At 39.7% G+C, this 22,471-nt stretch overlaps 1 protein-coding gene across 4 annotated transcripts; it reads left to right on the forward strand.

Moving 5' to 3' along the window:
* Positions 1–22,045, forward strand: xpo1b (exportin 1 (CRM1 homolog, yeast) b). 4 transcript variants are annotated; one of them, XM_026309152.1, is made up of 25 exons: positions 1–363; positions 1,834–1,965; positions 2,102–2,203; positions 5,378–5,450; positions 6,417–6,478; positions 8,326–8,370; positions 10,899–11,080; positions 11,958–12,006; positions 12,113–12,232; positions 12,352–12,480; positions 12,575–12,733; positions 13,384–13,581; positions 14,135–14,273; positions 14,987–15,168; positions 15,372–15,528; positions 15,642–15,805; positions 15,929–16,063; positions 16,171–16,354; positions 16,606–16,712; positions 17,261–17,455; positions 17,981–18,149; positions 18,389–18,523; positions 18,612–18,771; positions 18,852–18,948; positions 20,619–20,765. In XM_026309152.1, exons 2-25 carry the CDS (start codon positions 1,840–1,842, stop codon positions 20,763–20,765), a joined length of 3,216 nt encoding a protein of 1,071 aa, XP_026164937.1. In that variant the 5' UTR covers positions 1–363; positions 1,834–1,839. The 4 variants fall into 4 exon arrangements, with proteins under 4 accessions (XP_026164937.1, XP_026164938.1, XP_026164939.1 ...); XM_026309153.1 differs by having other exon boundaries at positions 22–103; XM_026309154.2 differs by lacking the exon at positions 1–363 and adding an exon at positions 1,099–1,181.
* The last annotated feature ends 426 nt before the right edge of the window (positions 22,046–22,471 follow it).

A 22,471-nucleotide genomic window follows, 5' to 3' on the forward strand; every position in this document is an offset into this window, starting at 1 on the left:
CCCAGTCTGAACCGGTTTCAACCGGTTGCGAGTTAGTTGCTTGAGAGAGAAGAGGAGGCGCAGACACACAACCTCTATACCGCCCCACTGGAAAATTATTAGAGTAACGAATTAATTTGTCAGTCAATGTTTACTTTGTTTTGTAAAATGAATCGGAGTGACATATTCTTGGGTTTGCCGTAATAGTAGTTCTGGAAATCACATCAGTGGTTCTCACCTGCTAGACATCACTCACTGCTGGAGCTGGAGATAGTCAACGCTGCAGAAATTGGAAAATCGTTTTCTTATCAACAGTGATACTGAAGTACTCACTATATCTTGTAGCTTCTTTGGCACTCTTTTCAGTCAGAGCCTTGGACTTAGGTAGGTAAAGGTAAAGTGCAAACATATAACGTTGTGATTAACGTTTCTCGGCTTTACCTGTAACGTTACAGGGAATAAAATGCATTGTGGTGTGGGTAACGTTATTAGTTCAGTTGTGTTATCTCAATGTTTACGTGGGTGCTGCTGAAAGGAAACGCTAAATGAGAACGCAATAGCATCAGTGGGATAATAAAATAGCCATCGTCTGCCTGCTAGCTAAAATCTACCACTTTATGAGGATTGGTAAACACTGTTTCTCAGAAAGTGCTAACGCTGTGTGTTAACTTGGCGAACTAACGTCAAATGCCGAGGCTGCATCTCGTAACGTTACGTGTCGTTGCGGATGGACAAGTGTTCAAACGCTGTATGATTAAATCGGTGCCTCTCCCACCACAGCAGCATCACTCAGCCGTGATGTGAGCCGAAGCCAAGTTAATGTTGTTAGGTACCCAGTGGTAACACATTTCAAATTTGGCACTGCCTATTGTAACGTTAAGCCGTAAAATGTAACGTTAACGTTAGTTATTAGGACAAGCCGTTGCCAGTCTTTCTGAAAAACCCAAACACCAAAAAACGCCAAGTTGCCTGAACAACACTGTTAAATGATACAAGGAGTAAAATGAATGTATGGGTGCTCTCCGTCCCTGGTATCAGTGGTGGGAGTGGTTGTAGTCAGTAGTGAAGTACCACATGTGAGCTGTTAGTGCGACACACTGCTAGCGGTTAGCACGAAATTTAGCGTAAAGGCTAGCCGATGTTAGCATTTTTGCGTGCAGCACTCCAGTGTCGTGTGTTGGCTGTTTTCATGAGCCACAAAGGTAACGCAGCTAAGTATCGTAGTTGTAAAGGACGGTCATTATTCCGATTGTCTTTCCGTCTGTTTGGAGGAGCGAGCGCAGTCACTAACATGTAAACAACGTGACGTCGACTAGTATATCCGGCACGTGGCTTGATTAACCTTCTTAATATGGTCGTAGAAGAGCTTCATTAGCAGGACAGAGTGAGCAGTATGGACGGGCAGTAAGCCATCGTGGGAATCACTTTGGTTTTATGAGCGCTATACTCAGCCATTTACAGATCAATGATATTTCTGGTGTGGTTTTGGTTTGGTAAAAGCCCTTCCATCATAAATAAAATGAAGATTGAAGTTTTGAGATGCATTTACATCGGTAGTCTAGGGCAACCCATCAGAGCACCCTGTTCACCTTTTTCAGCCAAATTACTGTTGTGTTTAATAAAGTTCAACATAAGAACTGACAAAGCTTTCTGTGTCTTTGTACACTATCTGAACAGTGACAAGCTTACAACACCTTCAGCTTCTTAAAAATGATGGGACATTAGTGGGTCTAGGGGATGTTTGTTAAGTTGTCAGCTGCTTGGAATTGTTTCCAAACACACAAGTCACATGACTTTGGCTGCTGAATGTGTTCTGTGCAACCATGACCCCTCCCTCTGGTGTCCTTGTTGCAGAGCTCTATGCCAGCAATTATGACAATGTTAGCGGACCATGCAGCACAGCAGCTGCTGGACTTCAACCAGAAACTGGATATCAACCTGCTGGATAATGTGGTGAACTGTCTATATCATGGGGTAGGACCACAGGTATGTCTTTATATGCTATCTAATACAAAGCATATTGTTTAGAAGTTACATTTGCCATGCTTTATAGAATGCATTTTATATTCATTTCATGCAATTCAATGTGTTAAATCTAAAATGCCATTTGTATGTATTACAGCAAAGAATGGCACAAGAGGTGCTGACACACTTGAAAGAGCACCCTGATGCCTGGACAAGAGTGGACACCATCCTTGAGTTCTCCCAGAACATGAACACCAAAGTAAGTTAGAACCAGTCCAGAAAACATTGATGGAAAGACACTTACTTATACTTTGAGGAAGACGTAAAAAATGTGTTTGGGGTGGGGAACAAAACAAACAAAAACTGTTTTAATTCTTATTGAAAAAAAAAAATTGTATTATGTGTGCATATTGTGGGTGCAACATGGCCCCAGCAGAAGTTGAAAATGTAGTCCTGGCAGTATTTGCTTTATTTCTTAACTCTTGAGCTTAGCAAGACATCCTTCTGATTAAATGAATTCTGTTTGATCTGAACCCACCATAAAAATTAGAATCTTATCAACTTGATTTTGTGTTGATGTTTTAATACGTCGTCAGAAGCAGTACTGGTCTTCTGGACTGAAAATACAAGTTAAAATAATTGTGTCAATCAAATGTGCAGTGGCTTACAAATAATGACATTGAATAGAAAAATAAAACAAGCTATCCCAGTAAACTTAATAGCTAGTTAGGTGGTTGGGCATTTTTGCATGGCCAGTGGTTAGTTGCATGTCTAGCCTGTTACCATAACTCCTAGCTTTAGTAAAGTTGTGCTTCTCACACATTGTCAAGGTCAGAAACATGTTAAATTCTACACTCTACACCATTAAGCTTTTGGCATGTGACCAGTTACTGTAACCATTTGTACTGATGTAGTAGGCAGTATCCAACATCTATCTACCTACCTACCTATCATCCATCCATCCATCAGATTTATACCTTGAATAAATTGCTTGTTGATAAACCATTGACATCCCTTTCTACTTATATCTGTTATTTGAAGTTCTCTGTGGACATGCTGTCTCTTACAGCATACCCACTGATAAGTGTGCGTTGTGCCCCTTTGCACTAATGCACCTAATAAGTGACTGAATAATGAACCCAGTGATTCAGTCTTGAGAATAATACAGAGGTTTGTATCAGCAAAACAAAATTGATTTTGATATTTAAAATAATTAAGCATAATACTGTTCCCACATAAAATGACTATATGAATTGACTATGAAAAAGTGTTGTACATATACAACTTCCTCAAAGTAATGGTGACATGTGCCTTTTTCTGTTTTGTTTGCCTGTACAGATTGCTTTTAACACTGACGTTCATTACTAATGTCTAAGTTGATGTATCAACAGTATTTTTTTTTCTAGTTTCAAATTTGTAATTTGCCAAAAAATAGGGGCATTTGAGGAAAAGAGGAAACAAAGGTAAACACCTCTTGAATTCTGCATTTGTCTTGTTTTATTCGTTTAAAAAGTGCATAATTTCAAAAGCACTGTGAATATTTGGCTTTTTCTTAGAAACTACAGTAATTATAATATTTGCAAAAGTGTAATGAATTCAAGTTGTGACTATTTGATATTAATCACAATGTTCCATTATGTTTATGGCTTGTAATAGGAAGAAAAGGGGTGTGTCATCCTGTGCCTCATGACACAGCTAGGCTTTGACGGCAGGCCTCCACAAGGTCTACCCTTTTTAAATTCCCTTTGACTGAATTCTGTTCATCCGTTTCTATTGCATCTGTTTCATTGGACAGAGGGAGGTTGCAGACTGCAGTCAGTAGGATCCATTGTAGAGAGACAATCTGTTGATGACTTAATTTCACCTGTAGGGATCATAGCTCTGTTCCCGACCCACCCATCTCTTCTTTTACAGTGCATCTTCTTCCTCTTCTCAGCCCGTTCCCATCAGTTCTTTGGCCTAGGCCTTTTAATGATGAGCTTTTGCCAGCAGAGGTTACAAAGCATCTGGCAGTTTCCCTGCTAATAACTTCTCTCTTCTTACCTCCTGTGGTGGTTTGTGTAAACTATCGTAGTTAAAGGTGAAACAATGCCAGAATTGTCTGTAACTCTCCAAATAACATCTGTCACTATTGTCCAGTCATTGCCTGTAAGGAGATTTCACCTTTAATCTTCCAGCGTCCATTATCGGAAGGGCACTGTTACTACTGCTTTAATAACATCCTATACTATTACAGTCATTCATTTTTTTCTTGAATTTATGATCCCTACAGTTGAAATGATCAGTTGAAATAACACTACATCCAAAACTAAAAAAATGTTTTTTGTTGTTTTTTCTTCATGCTTCACTATTAAGCAATCAGAAATTAATTCAGGGAGTAACCTGTGGTTGGTCTTGCTGTTCCTTATGACACACCAGCTAAAGGGATCTTATGCAGGCTTACCTTCAACTTGAAACATAATTTTTGTAGTGTTAGGAAAATTGATTTATATGGTTTAGGGTTGGGTATCGATGAGTTTTATTTTATTTATTTTTTTTTAATTTATTTATTTACTTTTTTGGAATCAGTTCTGGTTCTTGTTAAAGGCCTGTTCAGAGTCTTGGTATCCTGTTTGAGTAACAAAAGAAGCCAAATTATGAATATGAAAAAGTCATTTAAGTCACAGCCATAAACACCAAGCTATGTTTAACTATTCTGTATTCTAGTCAACCTTTTTATACTTGGCTGTGTTTAATTTGGACACTGTACCGTTAGTTGTTTCTGGGGTGCTATGACTACTGCTGTTTCTTAAACTTTGCTACACTTCTGAGCTCAAGCTCTGTCATACTATGAGTACTGTTTTTGTGTGTTGATACATGCACAACTGTGAGGAAGATGGAAACACAGTAGGTTAAAACTTTGCTTTCATGGGTTGTGAAACTCAGATAGTGCTCCTGAATAAATGTGATAGTGCTCCTTTCTTATATACTGGAACCAGTCCAAATTCAAAACCAGTTGTCGGTGCCCAACCCTGCATACATTCTGTAGTGATGTAAAAGAACATTTTATTTCCACCTTGTTATGTCTTCTAGACCATTAGACTTGCCTTAGAAACAATCAGAGGCAAAGTTGGTTAATGGCTTGTTTAATTTTTCTGCTGTGTTTTGCTGTCTGGTGTTGTGCTGGAAGAAACAGCAGGACTTCTACAGTGTTCCAGATTAATGCTGCTTGTATAGATGTTAAAAAACAAATACAAACTACAAGTGAATATTCTTCATACGACAAAATCTGCATGAAAGATGTGGTTCAGTCCAATCCAATTTAGCAATGCAAGTTATTACAGGCTGGTCCACTTCATACTGTTTTTGGTTTGTATTAAAATTACACTATGCTTGTTGTTGAGTGTTATTATAAAGCTTTATCCTAATGCTCCTCTCTCCTTGCATGTTACAGTACTATGCTCTTCAAATTCTGGAAACGGTTATCAAAACAAGATGGAAGATTCTTCCCAGGAATCAGTGTGAAGGTAAAACTTAATTTAGTGGTGTAATTCACAAAATACTTCTGTGTTCAGTGCCTTTTTGAATGTTGTGACGTGCTGTTGCCAAGTTGAGGAGTATTCCCCACTAAACACGCTGGTTTGTTTTCTGCTTGACTGGCTTGTGCATTCTGCAGTGTATCTTTTGTTTTAGAAAGGAAACAAGCAAAACACCCCAGCACTGATTTTAAAGCTTTGTGAAGGACATATTAGAGCAAGTAGGGCAACTTCAGTTTTTAGCTTGGTTGCTTTCACTGCTTTAAAAATGTTAAAAGTCCCTATGTGTGGAACATTTGTGCTACAGTATGTTTCTGCTTGCATACATGTATATATACATTTTATTTTTTTTTTAAAGAAAAGACATTTTCAGTGTTGCTTTCAGCCTCTTTGTCTCATTGTGCTCAGGGAAAGAGGGTGGGGTTTTAGCATGCAATAATGCTCCCCCAATGTCTTTTTTGAAACTACTGTTAGAAGATGCCAAAGTCTGATATTTTCACATCTCCCACTTTAAATTAAATGCATTCAGAAAAATACAAGATTATCATTAGTATTTATGACTATTATAGTATGTGAAGTTGTTTACAATATAAATTCAGCATTTTGTATAATGGGTTGAATCACCAAAAGGTACAGGATATTGCAGTATATCAGAAAAGTAATTTATTTTGGGTATAAAAAGCTCCATAGTTTTTTTTTTTTTTTTTTTTTTTTTTAAAGATGCAGAGATTCTTGACTGTGAAAACACTCGGGGAAAATATACCTTCCACTGTACTGATCAAAACATTTCAGAGGCAGCTTCAACCCACATCTATTAGCTAACTAACTAGCATAGCGAGACTAAGTAAATGGAGGACAACACCTTTTTAATGTTCTCATCATGTCAGGATATGTCTGGATTTACACACTTTATTGCTGCACATTGACAGTGTTCTGATATTTTTGTATGTTTGCCAGGTATAAAAAAGTATGTTGTTGGTCTCATTATCAAGACTTCATCGGATGCATCAAATGTGGAGGTGAGTAGACTTTGACTGACAAAAGCCTCATATTTTGTTCTGTCTTTTTTTTTTTTTGTTTTCAGGGTAGCAGGTAAATGGAGCAGCCATGAGTAATGCTAGTAACATGTCATCAGTGCTTTGTTATTCAGACTAAAGATGCTGACTTCAGCAGCAGTGTTTGTCAGCCAGCTAAACCACTCAAAAAACCAGAAGTTAGAATTAACTTAGGGTGGAATCACCACCAGTGGAAAAATCGACAGATTGTATATTTAACTATCACTTATTTAGCAGCCCACCTGAAAAACATGTATCACACTCAACAGATGTAGCAAGTTAACAATGTGTTCAGCTTTGAAAGGAATCAAATAGAAATTTAATTATCAGAGAATACAGCAACTTTCATTATGGTTAATTGTTAACCTGCTGTACCAACCCAGCTGTATGAGTATGGAAGATGTGTGTATGGTGCTACCCGATCTAACAGAAGTTCTAATTTATAATTGAGACTATATATCTTCCTTTAAGTACCTCATATGTAGTAGTGTAAATTGTAATAAAAGCAAGATTAGGAGTATTTGTTGAAACACTTCTCAAAAACAAAATGAAAACAAAACTTAATGGCATTTTCCGGAAATGAAACCTAATAAACATACCTTGAAAACTGACCTGGAATTGAAATCAGAACAAGCTGTAGAGTGGCCACTGTTTGTCAGTTCAATGATGTGAAGTAAACATGTAACAGGAGGTAAGCTGTGGATAATGGTGCATTTACACATATGCATATAAAGTAGTTGGCAGTGACTGGCCTCTTATCACTCTGTAGTTCAGGTGGTGTGTTGTGTTGAGCACATAATTTACATACTCTTCTCTGACGTATCTACCGTTGCCAGAAACACCAACAATGGTGACACTGTTTACAGTCTGTGATTTCCACATGGCATTCTTTTTTATGTCCTGGTAATTTGTTGAAGATGTCGGCAATTATGAAGCCGGAAAGTGGCATGGTCAGCTTTTCTTTCATTTTATGTAAAATTCCTTCTTGTAGTGGAGTAAGTGAAAAACTTAGCTTTGGTTTCTGTGAAAATCAAGATAATCGTGCCTGGCTGTCACTGCACTGCATCAGAGCAACTTTGCATACGGTTGAGCCTTTCCCCTGTAGTGTAGCCTGGTGCTTGTTGAATTGGTTGGCTCTGGAAAGCTAGCTCTTGTTCAGTTTCTAGCCGTCGTCGGCGGCCCAGCTTTTTGAGTCTGATAAAGGTCAGACCTGGCGAAGGTAACACATAAATATGTCTGTTAAATGAAAACATTTAGCTGATAAACTATGTACTTGACTGTTAGTATTTAACTTCATATTGAGAAAACAGTTTTCCAGAGATGTTTCTGGTGCTTGCATCATTTCCAGGTATTCAACTATGAAAAACATCATACATTAAATCTAACTGCACAGGCTTTTCCCAGGTTATTTAGATTATTGACCCAGCCACACTGTCTTTGCATAGTTGTGAGATTTCACTTTCAGATATGAGAATGATCTGCTAACCAAATGAGCTACAGTTGAACAGAAGGTATTATATTAATGTAATGTCATCACTTTATTGATGGCTAACAAACTCATTTTAGGATAAAAAGGATCAAAGAAACAGTTAAAACAATTTAATGCTTAAGTTTGACTTTTGTCACTGTCCCTTTTAGCCATACCTCTTACTGTTTGATTTGTGATTTCCAGTCCACATTTTAGATTTTGTTATATTTCATGTTGGTGTTGTTTGTCATGTTCCAAATGAGTGGTAAATTGCCAGAAGTTTTGTGTTCTGTAGCTGATATCACTGACATTCATTTACCTCTTGTTCATTTGTACTATTTAGAAAGAAAAGGTGTACATTGGGAAGCTGAACATGATTCTTGTTCAGGTAAGCCTTCAGTATTAATGACAACACAAAAACCTTGTTACCATAGACCAAACACCATGTTGTTACTAAATGTTTAGGCTACATAGTAGTGAGGATATTGTTCAAACAAACATTATTTTAAACCATTAGATTTTGTATTGTTACAGCTCATTTACTACAGTATATACAAAAAATGTGGCATCCACACAGTGCCTTATCAGGAATAAATGTGGCAATAAAAGCCTAATAGTTTATGTGGAGTGTGTTTAACTTTGGAAATGTTGACATCTGAGATTTGGAGACTAGAAATATTTTCAATGCAAACAAGATACCATAGTCATGTTATTAGGAAAAGGCTCTTGTTATATTTTCAGGCATATGTTTTTAACCTTATTTAGGGTTATGACTGGGGTTATGACTTGTGTGTGTGTGTGTGTGTTTGTGTGTGTGTGTGTGTGTGTGTGTGTGTGTGTGTTCAGAGCCCATTCACTTTTTAAAAATTTGTTATGTCGCAGCCTGATGCTATAATTCTTAAATTTTGTTTTTCTCATTAATCTACACTCAATACCACATAATGACAAAGTGAATTTTAGGAATATCCGTACATTTATTAAAGAAGAAAAACTGAAATATCACATTTACACAAATACCAAGCTATGAGGTCAAATGAACTGCCTGCAGAGCTCAGAGACAGTATTGTTGAGAGCTGGGGAAGGCTACGAAAAAAATTTCTTCTGCACTTCCAAGAACTGGTCTCCCAGCCAATGTGAGCAATCATGGGAGAAGGGCCTTAGTAACAGAGGTGACCAAGAACCTGATGGTCACTTTGACTGAGCTCCAGAAATCCTGTGTGGAGATGGGACAAAGTTCCAGAAAGACAACCATCAGTGCTGCCCTCCACCGATCTGGGCTTTATGGCAGAGTGGATAGACTGAAGCCTCTCATAAACACAGAAAAGTCCACTTGGAGTTTGCAAAATGCACCTGAAGGAATCTCAGACTGAGGAACAAGATTCTCTCGTCTGATGAAACCAAACGTAAACCGTTTGGCCTCAGTTTTAAACGATATGTCTGGAGGAAACCATGCGTCTCTCATCAGCTGCTCAATACCGTCCCAACAGTGAAGCATCGTGGTGGCAGCATCAAGCTGTGGGGGTGTTTTTCAGTAGCAGGGTACCAAGATATCCTCAATGAAAACCTGTCTTCCAGTGTTCAGGACCTCAGACTGGGCCAAAGGTTCACCTTCCAACACGTCAACAACCCTAAGCACACAGCCAGGACAACACAGGAGTGGCTCAGGGATAACTCTGAAAGTCTAGAGTGGCCCAGCCAGAGCCCTGACTTGAACCCTGTCAAACATCTTTGGAGACACTTCAAAATGGCTGTCCACCAACTGTCCCCATCCAACCTGACCGAGCTTGAGAACAGTTGCAAAGAAGAATGGTAGAAAATCCTCCAGTCCAGGTGTGCAAAGCTTGTTGTGTCATACTCAAAAAGACTCAAGGCTGTAATTGCTGTCAAAGGTGCTTCAATTGGGTACTGAGTAAATATGGATATTGGATATTTATGTAAATCTGATATTTCAGTTTTTCTATTTTAATACATTTGCAGATATTCCTAAAATTCTGTTTTCACTTTGTCATTATGGGGTACTGAGTGTAGATTAATTAGGAAAAAATCACTTAAAAACAATTGAAGTATCAGGCTGCAACATAACAAAATTGAAAAAGGGGGGTCTGAATATTTTCTGAAAGCGCTATAAGTGAAAACTGTATTTGTGTGTATAGAAATGAGAGGACTTGTCATTGATGTAGGTGTTTTTAAGCAGCAAAAGTTATCAACAATGACACACAGTATAACTACAGAGCAACATATTACATAACAAATGGGGTCAATAATAATTGTATCCTTACTCAAGAAATACATTGAATTCTGTGAAAGCTCAGCTATAGAAATTAGCTGTTCACTGTTGTGGGCTGTCACAGCACACAGCTTTGATTGGCACTGTCATTGAGAGTATATGACAAAGGCCTTGAGATTGATAGACTATAGTGACTCATTGGCATCCACATTTTAAACCTTGCTCCTGAATGTGTGAGTCGGCATGTGTATGTGATGTATAATTGTGAGAGGAAGAGAGATTGACTCACTGGCTGCATGAGTGACTTTGCATTAATGCCAGTGAGAATGAGTCACTGCTTGCGTCAACTGAGCTAACATTGTTTTGGCCTTGAGGGTCCGTGGAGCTCCAGATTCCATTGCTTGTACTCGGCAAGGTACATATATGTTGTATTTGTACTAGTGCAGGGTTTGTGTGTATCATGTGATATCATAAAATGAGTGTTTACAACAGTATGCGAGTAATAGATTTTCCTGCAAAGCAGAAACAAGGGCATGTGTTTGAGTTAAAATTGAAAGAAGGAATTATTTTCAGGAATAGCTCGGACCTATGTCTTTACATTTTTCTTTTCAGATGTCATGTCATTCTGAGCAGAAATTGTCACTGTTCAACTGTGTAACACTAATATATATGTGGGCCCCTTTGTTTAGATCCTGAAGCAGGAGTGGCCAAAGCACTGGCCCACCTTCATTAGTGACATTGTGGGGGCAAGTCGTACCAGTGAGAGCCTTTGTCAGAACAACATGATCATTCTCAAGCTGCTCAGCGAAGAGGTCTTTGACTTCTCCAGTGGCCAGATGACCCAGGTCAAGGCGAAGCACCTAAAAGACAGGTGAGTGTCTTGCTTACTGTATTAACCCTTGGGAAGTGAAATTATGGTTATTTTAGCAGGGTTGTTTTGATGTTGTTGTGATAATTCAATAAATTCAATTTAATTTAATATAATGGTGTCATCTGTATCTATCAGAGTTGTCAACAAACCATTTTAGCGAACAAACCGGTTGCAATTGATTTGCTGTTTCAATGTTGCCTCTGTTGTGCACAACCTCCAAACACCAGGACTGAGGTCTTTGTTTGGTCTGTTGGGTTCCACAGCATGGGACATTTCGATATAAACAGTTTGAGGCAGGATATGAAAGATGAATAAGCTTTATTTCTTCCATATCCAAGGACAACTGTCTCCTGTGAAACACGATTGACAATGTCCCATTGTATCATCCTGTTGCCCAACCTTGGCATCAGAGTATTTTGCCCTTTACTTATTCAGAAGTTCCCATGGGTGTGTGTGTGCATGTGTGTGTTTTCTTGACTTTTTTTTTTTTTTTTTTTTTTTTTTTGAACAATTCTTGTAAATCTTCTAAAGACCCAATAGAATAAGAACCTTCCACCTCAAACCTTGAAGACTTTTTCACTGGTTTACTAAAGCAGTAGCCTCCAACAGAAAATATTTGACTTTTCTGAAATAAACCACTCACTGTCAGGGAAAAAGATCAGGGGGGTTATTCCCCACAGAAAATGTTATATAATTGATTGATTGTTTAGATAATCAGCTAGTTGGTTGCTCAAAAGAAGTGTAACATGATCACATTGTTAACATATGTTAAACATGCCAACATAAAGTAAATTTTATCTTTCTCTCTCAAAGGAAGCTCACATAGGGTTTGTATTAGGTGTTTATGTTCTCTAATATGTTCATCTGTTTCTTGCAGCATGTGTAATGAATTCTCCCAGATATTCCAGCTTTGCCAGTTTGTCATGGTATGCATATGCCAGTCTCTTACACTTAGCACTGTTGCACAACATTTTATTTACTGTTGCAATTCAGTGTTTTTCAATAACCTGTCTGTCATTGGTTTCCCTTTAGGAAAATTCTCAGAATGCTCCTCTGGTCCATGCCACTCTGGAGACTCTTTTGCGTTTTCTCAACTGGATTCCTCTGGGATACATTTTTGAAACTAAACTGATCAGCACATTGGTCTATAAGGTGTGAACACACACACAATGATATGTAGCAGTTTTTCTTTTTATCTGTTTACTGGGCCCTAAATAGGTAATTGCAAACAAAATACTCTTTAACTGAACATCTGTTCCAATTGTTTTCAGTTCTTGAATGTGCCCATGTTTCGCAATGTGACGCTGAAGTGCCTGACAGAGATTGCCGGTGTCAGCGTCAGCCAGTACGAGGAGCAGTTTGTCACCCTCTTCACACTGACCATGTGTCAACTCAAGCAGGTCGGCTAAATAATTGGTTCACATTTAACAACACTTAAATTTCACTCTATCGAACATGCTAAGTAAACACCTAATCTGAACCATATCTGTTTAGATGCTGCCTTTGAACACCAACATTCGTCTGGCCTATGCCAACGGGAAGGATGATGAGCAGAATTTCATCCAGAATCTCAGTCTGTTCCTCTGTACATTCCTTAAGGAGCATGGGCAGCTCATTGAGAAGCGACTTAACCTCAGAGAAACATTAATGGAGGTAAGAGAGAACACAGGAAGTCACATGAACTCACTGTTCTGTCCACCTCAGTGGTATATACACGTTGAATAGGTGAAAATGTGAAAAATGCTTATTACCAATTAACGGAATCATTTTATTTTAATCACTTCTGTAAACATCTAATGGGTCTCCACTAGCACTACTCAACTCGACTCTGGTATATATACCTGGTAGCAAGTACTTTTTTAATACCTCCTCGGCTGAGGTTCCAAGCTAGCTGAGCCGGTACTAAAATGTGACGTCAAGAGACTGCGGGCCACTGATTTGTCAGAGTGACGTTACTAGAGGAGTCATAAGAGCGAAGTCTGGCCACGTCCGACTCAAGAATCAAACCCACCATTTTTAGAAACCGGCAACATCGACTGTTTTTTTTTTTTTTTGTAGTCATGTGCAAGGCAAAGAGCTAACACTACTTGCAAAATAACACCGTGGTCCTACGAGGAGGTGTGGACATCTCTGTGCTTAGTGGTGTCACACCAGCTTAGCCGTGCTATGACAGCCCCGCCCATGTTGAGGTGGTACTCAGTTGTGATGGAAAATAACCAAAGTTGAGTCGAGTACTGCTAAAACTGTATAATGGAAAAGGGGCATATATTAATGGCCTTTTTTCCCCCTTGGTTTTCTTGCAGGCCCTCCACTACATGCTGTTAGTGTCAGAGGTGGAAGAGACGGAGATTTTTAAAATTTGTCTGGAGTATTGGAACCACTTGGCTGCAGAGCTTTACAGAGAGAGTCCCTTTTCTACATCCACATCTCCTCTGCTCTCTGGCAACCAGCATTTTGACGTACCACCACGCAGACAGCTCTATCTGCCTGTGCTCTCCAAGGTACTCCACACACTGAAAGAACTGAAAGAAGTAACGCATATATAGTTTTGTTTTACTTACTGACTTTGCATGCACATTCATGTAATATGGTACAATATATAAATCCAGTGTTGGGCCTCTATGTAAAGTGCCTCGAGATGCTTTTATTGTCATTTGGTGCTATACAAATAAATTGAATTAGTATGTCAACACCATTGCTATCAGCTGACAAGCTGAAAATGTAATATGCTGACTTTGTTGAATTTTTTGTTCAAACTGTTTCAGTTTATGGAACCTGGAGAGTCCTTAGCAATGTTGTACTTAAATCAGTTGGCTCTGGTCAAGAAACAGGTGGCTGCTCTACTGCTGCTGAAAATTAGCAGCCAGCACATTCAATAACTTAATGTGTGGTGTGTGAATATAGCTATGAGACAAACAGTTCATTGTATATTCTTTGACATTCATGTACACACAGACTACACTGTGATACATGTGTGCACACACGTGTAAAAGTGTCAAGTGAGGCAGTTCCTTGAAATGTGTATGTGCTGACTGTTTTAATCTCTTGTAACAGGTGCGTCTACTGATGGTAAGTCGGATGGCCAAGCCAGAGGAGGTGCTGGTGGTGGAGAATGACCAGGGGGAGGTGGTCAGAGAGTTCATGAAGGACACAGACTCCATCAACCTCTACAAGAACATGAGGGAAACTCTTGGTACGGCTCAGTAATGAGAGCATTAAATTTTATGTCATTGTCTGTGCTCCGCCTTTCCTTGATCATAACCGCAAAGAGCCATATGACTTTTGTATAGCATCTAATTCATGCATCCATCCAACTTTTTCATAAATGTGCAGCTGCTGATAACATGTCCTCTGAAAGACTAGGTGAATTTGACTCAGCACTGCTGTGATATTTAAATATTGTAGGGCAATGTGGCGTCTCAGTGGTTAGCACTACCGGCTGATCGGGGCCTTACTCTGTGGAGTTTGCATGTTCTCCTCGTGTCTGCGTGGATTTCCTCCTGGTGCTCTGGTTTTCTCCCACAGTCCAAAGACATGCAGGTTAGACTGACTGGAAACTCGTAAACTAACAACCTGTACAGGGTCTCCCTGACTGGATCGATAGCTCTTGTGACCCTGAACAAGATGGACTGTTTTAAAAACTGGATGGATGTAATGAAAGTTATAGCTTCTATATATGTGCTCTGTATTATCTGGGTTTGGGTCACAGAAAATAGTTGTAGAGCATCAACTACTGGTAAAATTGGGTTTGTTGGATATATTGATCATTGTATCCTGCCTCGCTGGCAGTTGATGTTTTGTCATGTTTCCAGCAGCTTGTGTTGCTGGCAACTGTTGTTCTTTAGGCTTTAGGTCTTTGTTTAAGCGCGAGTGCACACTGACTGATAAACGTCTGTCATCCTGCAGTGTACCTCACTCACTTGGACTACGCAGACACAGAACGCATAATGACAGAGAAGCTTCACAACCAGGTCAATGGGACTGAATGGTCCTGGAAGAACCTCAACACACTGTGCTGGGCCATTGGGTCCATTAGCGGGGCTATGCATGAGGAGGACGAGAAGAGGTTCCTGGTCACTGTCATCAAGGTGTGTAAAAATACTGAAAGTGCCTTGATATATCTTGTTTTAGAATGGTAATAGAGATCCAGGAGCACTGTTCAGAAAGATAAGAAAACCAACGTGATTATTTTAATAAAACTTGAAATTCTGCCCTAATAGAAGTTAGGAAAGAAAAAATACTAAATTTTCAGTCAGTCATCTTTTTAAACCTGAATAATCTTGTGCCTTAGGATTTGCTGGGTCTGTGTGAGCAAAAGAGAGGAAAGGACAACAAGGCCATTATAGCCTCCAACATCATGTACATCGTTGGCCAGTATCCCCGCTTCCTTAGAGCGCACTGGAAGTTCCTAAAAACGGTGGTCAACAAGCTCTTTGAGTTCATGCATGGTTAGAATTTTTTTTTTTTACCGCCATGTAACACTTGGAATTTAGACATTGACATGCTGAATTGAAACAATAGAACAAAAATACAAAAATATCCTCCGTCTCTTCTTCAACAGAGACCCATGATGGCGTGCAGGACATGGCATGTGACACATTCATTAAAATCGCCCAGAAGTGCAGGCGCCACTTTATCCAAGTGCAGGTGGGAGAGGTGATGCCCTTTATCGACGAGATCCTCAACAACATTAATACCATAATCTGTGACCTCCAACCACAACAGGTCAGCACAATAATACACAGTTGGTTTATCACACCTGCTCAGACAATAACAAGCTCGGCTATCCCATAATTCCACTTCTTGTAACATAATTTCCTTCATTTGTCTAATCCTCTGCGTGTCAAGGTGCACACATTTTATGAGGCAGTAGGGTATATGATTGGGGCCCAGACAGACCAGGCTGTTCAGGAACACCTGATAGAGAAGTATATGCTGCTACCTAATCAAGTGTGGGACAGCATCATCCAGCAGGCCACCAAGGTAAGATATATACATATATTTAAAATATATACCTGTACCAGTCTATATGTTTCATACTGACAAACAAGAACAGCATGTTGATGTATAACCTGCTCCATCACTCTCAGAATGTGGACATCTTGAAGGACCCAGAGACTGTGAAGCAGTTGGGCAGCATCCTGAAGACCAATGTCCGAGCATGCAAAGCTGTGGGACACCCCTTTGTCATACAGCTGGGTAGGATTTACCTTGACATGCTCAACGTCTACAAGTGCCTCAGTGAGAACATCTCTGCTGCCATTCAGACAAATGGTAAGACAGGTGATACAGCTAACTGATAACATATCGTTAGTTTGAGATTGCTTTCAGGGGTATGTGTTAGTACTTTGTGTGGAAACAGTCCATTTGACAATCAAAGATCCAGCTCTACCCAATATATAGTAGTTGTGCTGTACTGTAGCTTTTACTTGTATTTTTAATATTTGTCTCTCAGTAAATGCACAATAACAATGAGCTGAGTATAACTTGTATGTGTATGTTTGTGTGTCCCCTTTGTGTTACAGGTGAGATGGTGACAAAACAACCCCTGATCCGGAGTATGAGAACAGTGAAACGGGAGACACTGAAACTGATCTCTGGCTGGGTCAGCCGCTCAAATGACCCACAGATGGTGAGAAATGTGGAAGCCCATCACTGCTGAGAGTGGAAAATGTAATGTTTCTAAAGCTGTCTTGTGGAACAGTAGCCCTGTTTTTGAAGTGGTCAGCACTGCACTCTAAACAAAAGAAATGCAGTCACAATACATAACAGTGTAATTGGTTTTTTTTGTTTGTTTGTTTTTGTTTATTTTTTTAAAAATGTTTTTTTTCCCTCTTCAGCAATCAGCAGTGATTTGTTTTTTTTTTTTTTGTTGTTTTTTGTTTTTTTCCTTCTGTGTATACTGCACACTGATAATCAGTGAAATGGATGATGGTAAATGAGTAGATCCAATCCATTTAGTATTTTTAGATCGAACATACACATTTCCTATGGAGGACTTGTGTGTTTCTGTCCTCAGCTCTGTTTTTATCTGTATGACCATTAATATTCAGTTTCTGCGTGTACTCCAGGCCTGCTTTTGTTTTTGGTGAAGTCTTAGTTAAATGAAGCAAATGTTTTTGGATTCACCCGATTTCCCTCCTCTCTCTCATTAATGTTCTAATGCCTATTGTCCTTCAGGTTGGGGAGAACTTTGTTCCGCCATTGCTGGATGCCGTCCTCATTGACTACCAGCGCAATGTCCCTGCTGCTCGTGAACCTGAGGTCCTCAGCACCATGGCAACCATTGTCAACAAGCTGGGGGGACACATCACCAGCGAGATACCCCAGATCTTTGATGCTGTCTTTGAGTGTACTCTAAATATGATCAACAAGGTAGGCATTCACGGTGCTGTACTGTTGAACTTATTGTTTTTGTACATTATGACCTGATGGAGTGGTTAGTGGAAAACAGAATCTTTGATGATGTAACAAGTTATATGTAATGGGCACATGAATCCTTTATAAATATTTAGTCTTTTATTTTCCACCATATTCCATGTAGTTCAAATAAAGCTCAGTTTGAAATGCTTGTTAGGGTGATGTCAGAAACCATGAGACAAACTAGTCAGAGGTTGTACACCATCTTGTAGAAACACTTCTCCCATGCATGGGTTTTGTCTGAAGAACAGAAACAACAAACACTTAAAACATCAGCATCAGCCATTTAGAGCTAGATTATATCTGTAAGAGTTGCATCCAACTCAAGGTGGTGACACCTATGCCTGAAAGAAATGTCATACTCACCGATTTCATGGGTTATATAATGCAAATTTGCTCTCTTAACATCTGTAACCAACTCCACAATTGTGTGAGTGAACAGGAGTGAATATACTGTTGTCTGTTGGATATTTCTGCTAGAACTTTGAGGAGTACCCAGAGCACAGGACCCACTTCTTCTACTTGCTCCAAGCTGTGAACTCTCACTGCTTCCCTGCATTCCTCGCCATCCCACCAGCGCAGTTTAAACTGGTGCTGGACTCCATCATTTGGGCCTTCAAACACACCATGAGGAATGTGGCTGACACCGGTGAGGCTCCTGGGACACACACACATTTTACTGTATGTAGTGGTCAGCCTTAAGCACAAATGATACAAAAAAAAAACTACCTACTGTGTTTTACTACTTTCTCATAATGTTCAAATGGCAAAAACACAGTGTGTGCCACTATATTTGTTTCAAATCTCACATGCTTCTGGCCCTGCAGTAATGCAGAGGTGTAATGTAGGTAGGAAGCTGGTGTTGAATCCATGTTTCCACTCATGCAGGTCTGCAGATTCTCTACACGATGCTACAGAACGTTGCCCAGGAGGAAGCAGCTGCGCAGAGTTTCTACCAGACATATTTCTGTGATATCCTGCAGCACATCTTCTCTGTGGTCACTGACACATCGCACACCGCTGGTGAGTCTGCACAGAGATGACCCCCTCAAAACACACACACACACACACAAAGATGATGGCTTGAGGTTAATGGGTGTTTGTCCTGCAGGCCTGACGATGCATGCGTCCATCCTGGCCTACATGTTCAACCTGGTGGAAGAGGGGAAGATCACTACGCCGCTGAACCCCGCCAGCCCCACCAACAACCAGGTGTTCATCCAGGAGTATGTGGCCAACCTGCTCAAGACTGCCTTCCCCCACCTACAAGAGTGAGTGTCAACTCACAAGAACACACTCGGGTGTAGTAAAAGACAACTGCTTCTCATCACTCTGGCTCTGTACTTTTCAGTGCTCAGGTGAAGGTGTTTGTGACCGGGCTGTTCAGCTTAAACCAGGACATTCCTGCCTTCAAGGAGCACCTTAGGGACTTCCTGGTCCAGATTAAGGTGAGACTAATCACATTTCTATGCATTCAGAAGTCTCTTTGGATAGCATCAACTACTGCTGTGGTGTGGATCCTGCTATATAAGAGAAGAACCAAATCTTGGTTCTGTACACATAAATAAGCCTTTTATTGCTTGCTATTCTTGATTGGACCATATGCTCCAGCTGAACAAATGCAGTCAAAGACAAAACTAATGGGTAGCATGCCCTTTGCTGTCATCTTTGTAATGAGAGCCGGTTTTTGTGCTGCATGTCAATAATCAAACTTTCTGCACCTGACCTCTGCTGGATGTCTCACCTTCAAATAGCTGTGTTGTTTCGATGTACTAACTGAGCCTGGTAAGATTTCTGCTGGTTGCATTTGGCTCTGAAGTAAAATAATATACTGACCTCGTTATGGCGTTATTTCCAGACGCTGGGTAAAATCTGTGGAAAACAGTAGCTCTTTGTTTTAAAAGACAAAACCATTGTAATTCCCTCACAGCACAGGCGCACACAAGTGGTTTTCTTGCAACTGGTTTTTCTGAAGATTTCTGTCCAAATTTTCTGTGAAAACTGCACGCAAACATTGATGAAGAATACAGACCATGTTAGCTTAACGTGAAACAATAACATGCACAAGTGAAATACAGACACAGATAAATACCTCGTTAACTACATGAAAGGAAAAATAATTGTCCTTGAATCTCTTGAGGTTTTCTGAATTGTTTATGTAAAAGACCAAGCATAAATATTTCAGCAGAGCTCACCATGTCCCTGTTTGCTAGTCAATGTGTCACTTCCTGTGAGAGCAGCCTGACAGGATGTGTCTATGCTCGAATTGAGCCTTCAAAATAAAGGTATCTCAATACAAAGGTAAATCATATAACATATGAACAACAAATGCAACTTAAATAAATAGTCAAACATAACAAGGGTCTCAGGAAAGGCAACAAACAATGCGATGACAGTTTCAGCCATAGTCACATGAAATATTCGATTTATTTATTTAATTTAATGTCTGATTGAATATTTGAAAATCACTGCCTATTCCTTGTTGTACTGTGTGGATCTGTCGCCATCTGTTTACTAACCTGAACAATGGCCTGTGTACTTGTGGCTTTTCATTTTGTTGTCTATGTGGAATTCCCCTCTTGTCACAGAGGTTATCACTGCCTACATAGCTAGCTGCTTAGCTGTTGTTTCCACAAATAACATTTTCCAACACAGCTAGCTTGTCCTAAGTGTATGGAAGGTTTGTGTCTGCTGTGTTGGTCTGTTGTTGGAAGAAAACTGTGTGAATGACAAAAAGACATGTTAAATGTGTTCATAAACCACTCTGTTCATCTGGCTCGATGGAGCCTGATTTTACAGTAAACCAGTTCATCGATTACGAGATCAAAAATCAATACCAGTTAATTGTTTAGTGTTTTTGAACACTACTGTACTATTTTCTATTTCAATGTATGATAATTTCTCCCAATTTTAAATGTAATTTTTGTTTTGGACAGTTTAATGAACAATTTTAAATGTCACCTTGGGCTCTGGGAAGTAGATCACGTGTCTACAAAATGAAGTGACCGACAATGCAGTGTAGTGAGTAGAGGCAGCCCTACGAGGAGCCCTACAGTAGTGGAAGCACATAGGCCCTGTGGCTAACTGCAGTGTTCTCTGTTCTCTGCTGCTGTTTCAGGAGTTTGCAGGCGAGGACACCTCAGACTTGTTCTTGGAGGAGAGGGAAGCGTCACTTCGTCAAGCCCAGGAGGAGAAACACAAGATCCAAATGTCTGTCCCGGGCATCCTCAACCCTCACGAGATGCCTGAGGAGATGTGTGACTGAGCAGCAGCTCAACCAAACTGTACAGTACTCCACACACAACAAACAAACAACCTAACCACAGCAAACACAACAAAACCCAAGAGAAGCACTTGAGTATAGTGGGGGGCCACTGAGTCTCTGCAGAGCAGGCCGTCCCATTGGATGTTTGTTGACCAAAACAATGCCAACAATATGTAAATGATTACCATGTCACCCTGTGGCCCTTTTTGCATAATCTGCGTTTTCTATGGAGACTTTTGTGTAATAACTTTCCAGAACTGTTAATCTAAGATTATGTTTTGTTGGTCACTGGCCCATCCCAAGACCTGCATGATGAGGTTGGAACGATTAGGACGAGTTAATCATCTTGTTTTTGTTTTATTCCCTCCACCTCCTGTGTTCTTTTCCTCCATTTTTTCTTTATTCCCATGTATTTGTTTATATATAAATATATTAAATATACAGTCTGAGCAGGGTTTTTGTGAAAAATGGAATTTGTATCAAGTCAGCATAGAAGCTTCTAGTGTGGCAGACAGGAAGTGGTCCTTTAGAGGTGCACGCAGCTTGTTGTGTGCACCACAGTTCGTGGGAGAATGTGAATCTAGCAGGTAATGAATGAAGGCTGAGATGCTGCTTTGTGTGTCAGCATCTGTTGCTCATGAGTTATGCTTCACCTAAAAGTTTTTTTTAGGGAAAGCACAACCAAACATGTGCATATCATCCCAATTGTATAGCATCTTTAATAACATGGGAACATTTTTTTTTTTTCCTTTTATTCTATTGTTTCATTTTTTTGTGGATGTGTGTGCGTGTGTGTTGTCGCCTAGTCGACATCAGCGTTTTGTTTTCCTCTAAGAGGATTGTTGCTCATTTGTGAGCCTTCATTAATGGGATGTGTAAGGAAGTGGCAGAGGTATTTATGGGTTCTTGGTTGTTGCATCTTTATATTAACTGCTGTTTAACTCAGATGGCTTTCAAGATTTTGAATTGTACTAATTTAGATTGTTTACCATGCTGTAGTGCTTCAAGACACTACCTTTAGAGCAAAATGAGAAATTAAACTAAGGTTTACATTTAATTTTGTATTTTTGCATTTTTCATTTGTATCTGTTTGAGTTCTGTCCAAATAAACAAAAGGCTTTTTATCCAGACAGCAAATAAATTGCTAGAGAATTGAATTAGAAAAAGAATGTATAAATCCAAATCAGTCCCCGATCTCTAATGGCAAAGTTCCCTTCTCAAGGTGTTTCATTTGTTGTGAACTTTTTGAACTGATTAAAGCTGAGAATTTTATAACCCTTCCTCTGCTCTGGTTTCTTCATTTCAAAACAGGGAGCCGTTTGTTTCGTCACTACCTGACCAATGCTACTGAGTATTTTAATAAACGTTACGTGACAACTGCTGAGAGAGTCAAACCTGCTTCTCTTCCACACAAACACATGGATATCAGTCCTACGAGGAAGGGTACCGTAGAAGATGATGGGTGTTATCTGTCGTACACAGTATTCCCAAGGCGTTCAACAATTTCTGCTCTGATGTCTTTGGCCAAGGTTGGTGCTGTGTTAGCTGACCCTGGTGCTAATCCCTATGAACATACTGGTATTACCTTAAAGGTTATGATGACGCTCCTCTACTGAAATTTGACACACTCATCTGATGCAAACTCATCCTGTCAGCTCTGATGACCAGAGAGGAAGCTGGTGAGCTGTCAGCTTTTAAAGACTACG

Source organism: Mastacembelus armatus, chromosome 15, assembly GCF_900324485.2.
Source record: "Mastacembelus armatus chromosome 15, fMasArm1.2, whole genome shotgun sequence".
NCBI classification, from domain to species: Eukaryota; Metazoa; Chordata; class Actinopteri; order Synbranchiformes; family Mastacembelidae; genus Mastacembelus; species Mastacembelus armatus.

Excerpts from the sequence above, each read along its gene's own strand:
- xpo1b (XM_026309152.1), top strand. The coding sequence starts at position 1,840 with ATGCCAGCAATTATGACAATGTTAGCGGACCATGCAGCACAGCAGCTG. Across the intron at positions 16,064-16,170 it reads TCATCCAGCAGGCCACCAAG|AATGTGGACATCTTGAAGGA; the intron begins GTAAGATATATA and ends CATCACTCTCAG. Across the intron at positions 16,713-17,260 it reads GCTCAAATGACCCACAGATG|GTTGGGGAGAACTTTGTTCC; the intron begins GTGAGAAATGTG and ends ATTGTCCTTCAG.